This window comes from Aplysia californica, unplaced genomic scaffold (genome assembly GCF_000002075.1).
Source record: "Aplysia californica isolate F4 #8 unplaced genomic scaffold, AplCal3.0 scaffold00457, whole genome shotgun sequence".
Taxonomy (NCBI): Eukaryota; Metazoa; Mollusca; class Gastropoda; order Aplysiida; family Aplysiidae; genus Aplysia; species Aplysia californica.
The window spans coordinates 200,188-203,723 of record NW_004797727.1 but is presented as its reverse complement, the minus strand read 5'-3'; the positions used below and the strand labels follow the sequence as shown (position 1 = coordinate 203,723).

At 44.0% G+C, this 3,536-nt stretch overlaps 1 protein-coding gene across 1 annotated transcript in view; it reads right to left on the bottom strand.

Moving 5' to 3' along the window:
• Positions 1-1,541, bottom strand: part of LOC101861603 (kappa-type opioid receptor-like) — a 3,029-nt gene extending 1,488 nt beyond the window's left edge. The window contains exon 1 of the mRNA XM_005105205.2: positions 1,280-1,541. Within this exon, the coding sequence (XP_005105262.2) occupies positions 1,280-1,541 (262 nt within the window). The remainder of the gene's footprint in view (positions 1-1,279) is intronic.
• Between the last annotated feature and the right edge of the window lie 1,995 nt (positions 1,542-3,536).

Below are 3,536 nucleotides of genomic sequence, written 5' to 3'. Positions count from 1 at the left end.
GATTTCACCAGAGGGGGCTCTAGTGACCAAGAGGTTAAGGTGTTCGCCTCTCATTCAACAGGTCCCGGGTTCGAATCCGGAGAGGGACGGACAATTTTCTTCTCTAAATTGTCTCCTTTCTCCTCCTTTCCTGCTCTCTAGTAATTTTCTGTCATTTGCTTTCGTCTGCAATTTCTGCCCCCACCCCCTCACCTCCTTTGCCCCTCCTCTGGGCTCCTGACTCTTTCTGCAGCCTTTCTACTGCTACTCCTTGGCTCCTTCTTACTGCTGTCTTTCAGCTACACCCCTGATATTATGGTAAGTCAGATCTACACCTAACCTTCTCGGACAAGGGAGGTCCAGTGAGCAAGTTGCGCACGTTTAAGATCCTTTGGTGGTCTAAAATCGACAAGAGTAGGCTTCGGCCGCCACCCGGGCAAAATTCAAAATGTCCTAGCAACTGATAATGTTTAATGTGTCCCGCGCGTTCATATGACCTTATGTAGTAGCAAGGGCCGTAAAACACTTACACCCCCCCCCCCCCACACAAAACAACAGCAACATCAGGATTGTACAGCGAGCTGTCCCATGACACCAAACTCCTCCACAATGTTCCCCGCTGCCATCAAAATGACGAGTAATTTTCAGGTCATGAAGATCTCACCTTCAGACAAATGCCCAAATATGGTTATATTTAAGTGCAGGAAAATGTATGAGGTAAAACGGGAACAGACACAAACGGAAAAATCGTGAGAGTATCAATTTTGAACGTTTGTTGATTCATAACTTGTTCAACCGTTGGTTGATTATTGTTGTTAGATTTCCCATTGTTCAAACATAACAATAAAACACCAATAAAACAGTCGTGAAGTTAGGAGTCCACAAGCTTTCACAATTGACACCCTCACAATTTCCAGCTTTAGACTATGCCCGTTTTCCCGTGGACTACTCATGTGTATACGGTGAAACTTGTCTTTCCCCGTGGACTACTCATATGCTTTTTCGGTGGACACGTTTTATTTTGGTATAAATATTACGTTTAGCTGACTGATAACCAGCATCCTCTAAGAGTAGACGTACTCCAACTTACGCTTCCTAAATTTCAGAATGTTTAAACCGATGTCTGTTGTGTAACGTTTAGTCTCTTAGCCGTCCAAACAAAAGACGTGAATTAGATTCCCGTGAGGGGAGGCTTATCCCCCCCCCTCCAAACAAACAGCAACAGAAAGAAACAACAGGACATACCCAAGACAAATCTTCAACAGATTTAGCAAATGACGATATAAACATATACATTTACCAATAAGGCCGTCGGTGTAGACACAGAGCACGAGAGCTGAGACTAGGAACTCCGCTATCGCCATGTTGAACATGGACACATTGCTGGAATGTGTCAAGCCCTGCTTTGCCAAAACCACGATGGCGAAGAAATTGGACACAGTGCCTATGACGCCCACGGCTGGGAAGAGAATCACGCTGAACACAAAGCGGATCGTTTGGAAGGTGGCTTCGTCTATGCCCGAGGAGTCCTGGCTCTGTAAGGGATGAGTCGTCGTCGTCATCATCGATGTTGTCGTCATCATCAGTGTTGTCATTGTTTTGACCTCGTCGTCACCCAGTGTCGTTGACCCACAGCCAAAGACACATGTCGTGTTGTTGTGGTTGTTGTTGTGGTTGTTGTTGCTGTCGTTGTTGGCGGGAGAGAGGAAAAACAGCGCCATGCTTCCTGAGGTCAGAGAAGAGATAGGTGGGTAGATAGGTAGGTAGGTGGGTGGGTAGGTAGGGAGGGAGGTAGGTAGGGAGGTAGATAGGTGGGTAGGTAGGTGGGTAGGTGGGTGGGTGGGTAGGTGGGAGGGAGGTAGGTAGATAGGTGGGTAGGTAAGGAAGTAATTAGGTAGGTAGGTAGATAGATGGGTAGGTAAGTAGGGAGATAGGTAGGTAGGTGTGTAGGTAAGGAGGTAGGTAGGTAAGTAAGGCGGTAGGTAGGTAGGTAGGTAGATAGGTGAGTAGGTAAGTAAGGAGATAGGGAAGTAGGGAGGTAGGTGGGTAGGTAAGGACGTAGGTAGGTAGGTAAGTAAGGAGGTAGGTAGGTAGATAGGTGGGTAGGTAAGTAAGGAGGTAGGTAGGTAGGTGAGTGGGTAGGTAGGTAGGTAGGCAGGTAGATAGGTAGATAGGTGGGTAGGTAGGTAGGGAGGTAGGGAGGTAGGTAAGTATTCTATTAAGTGTTTAAGGTCACAGGCATACATAACATACAGCACACCGGTTTGGCAAGTAGGAGACTCTCCCATGAATTGTTTGATACGACCAATGTACATTACGGGGAGCTATAAACATTAGATAAACACAATAACTAACGCCTTTTATTTTACGTTGTTTGATATTATCCATTGCCCTAATGAGAAAAAAAGTAATACGGGCAAAACCATAAATTATGCCTTTCATGTTTGCTGATTGTTTATATCCCTTTAGTAATTGTGAAGAAAATAATACATGTGTGCTAGACCAAACACTTAATGCCACTCATCCGTTATTGTTTGATATATTATTTTGCAATATCATAATTACTCACAATGACAATGTCGAATTGCAGATGGTGCAAGTCAAACTTTGGAACAAATATGTAACGGTTTTAAAAAAAAATTCCGTTTAGATTTATCGCTTTCGATTTCATTTCAAAAGCAGCATCGTTGTATTGTGGTCATTTTTCATGCTATCTTGAATTTCCCAAAAAGCAAATCCCATCTCATTTACAAAACAAAAGACAGTCATGTTTACCTTGAGGGAGAGTGTGGAAATGAAAACGTTGAGACCTCACCGAGCTTTTCTTATATACACGCGTGGACAATGTTCCCCATGACGTCATTGTTGAGACTTACACTTTTACTTTTTAAATGTACCTATGACGCATGGTTCGGGTGGGGGGGGGGGGGGGTGAGTGAAGTCGGTGTTTCTTATTAACGTGAGAATTCCAGCGGAATAATTGATGGGGGCGCGGGAGACTAACAGGGGAACTAACTGTTGTTGTACATGACAGGACTGGGAAATTACGGAGTTTCAACTACTGCTCAGTCACATTTAATTTCCTCCAATCAACTATTTGTTCACGGAAGGATTTTTTCCCCATTCAACTATTGCTCAAATACATTCCCATTTATTAACTTTTAATGTTTTTTTTTTTCACCATGCAATTAGATCTACCAACAGTCATGGCAGCATTGACAGCTTGATTCAACGACCACAAAGAGGATGAAGGTATCACTTCACACACAATGGATAGATTAAGGGAAGCCGGTGTTTCTACAGGGTTGGGGAGAGACAGTAACCTACGTGGAAAAGCCAGAAGAATATCCAACCAGCTGATAACTGGCACGATCAGCAGGCAGACCCTTTCATGGATCCTGGAGTGTATGGAGGAGCAGCTATGGCATTGTGCCACCTGCTATGATGCCTATTCTCCAACTAAGAAAGTAAGTAAGAAACGAAAGGATGTTGGTTTTTTTTCACCGAACTATTGCGCAAATACATTCCCAAACTCCTAAAAGACGTAAGTTGTAGGT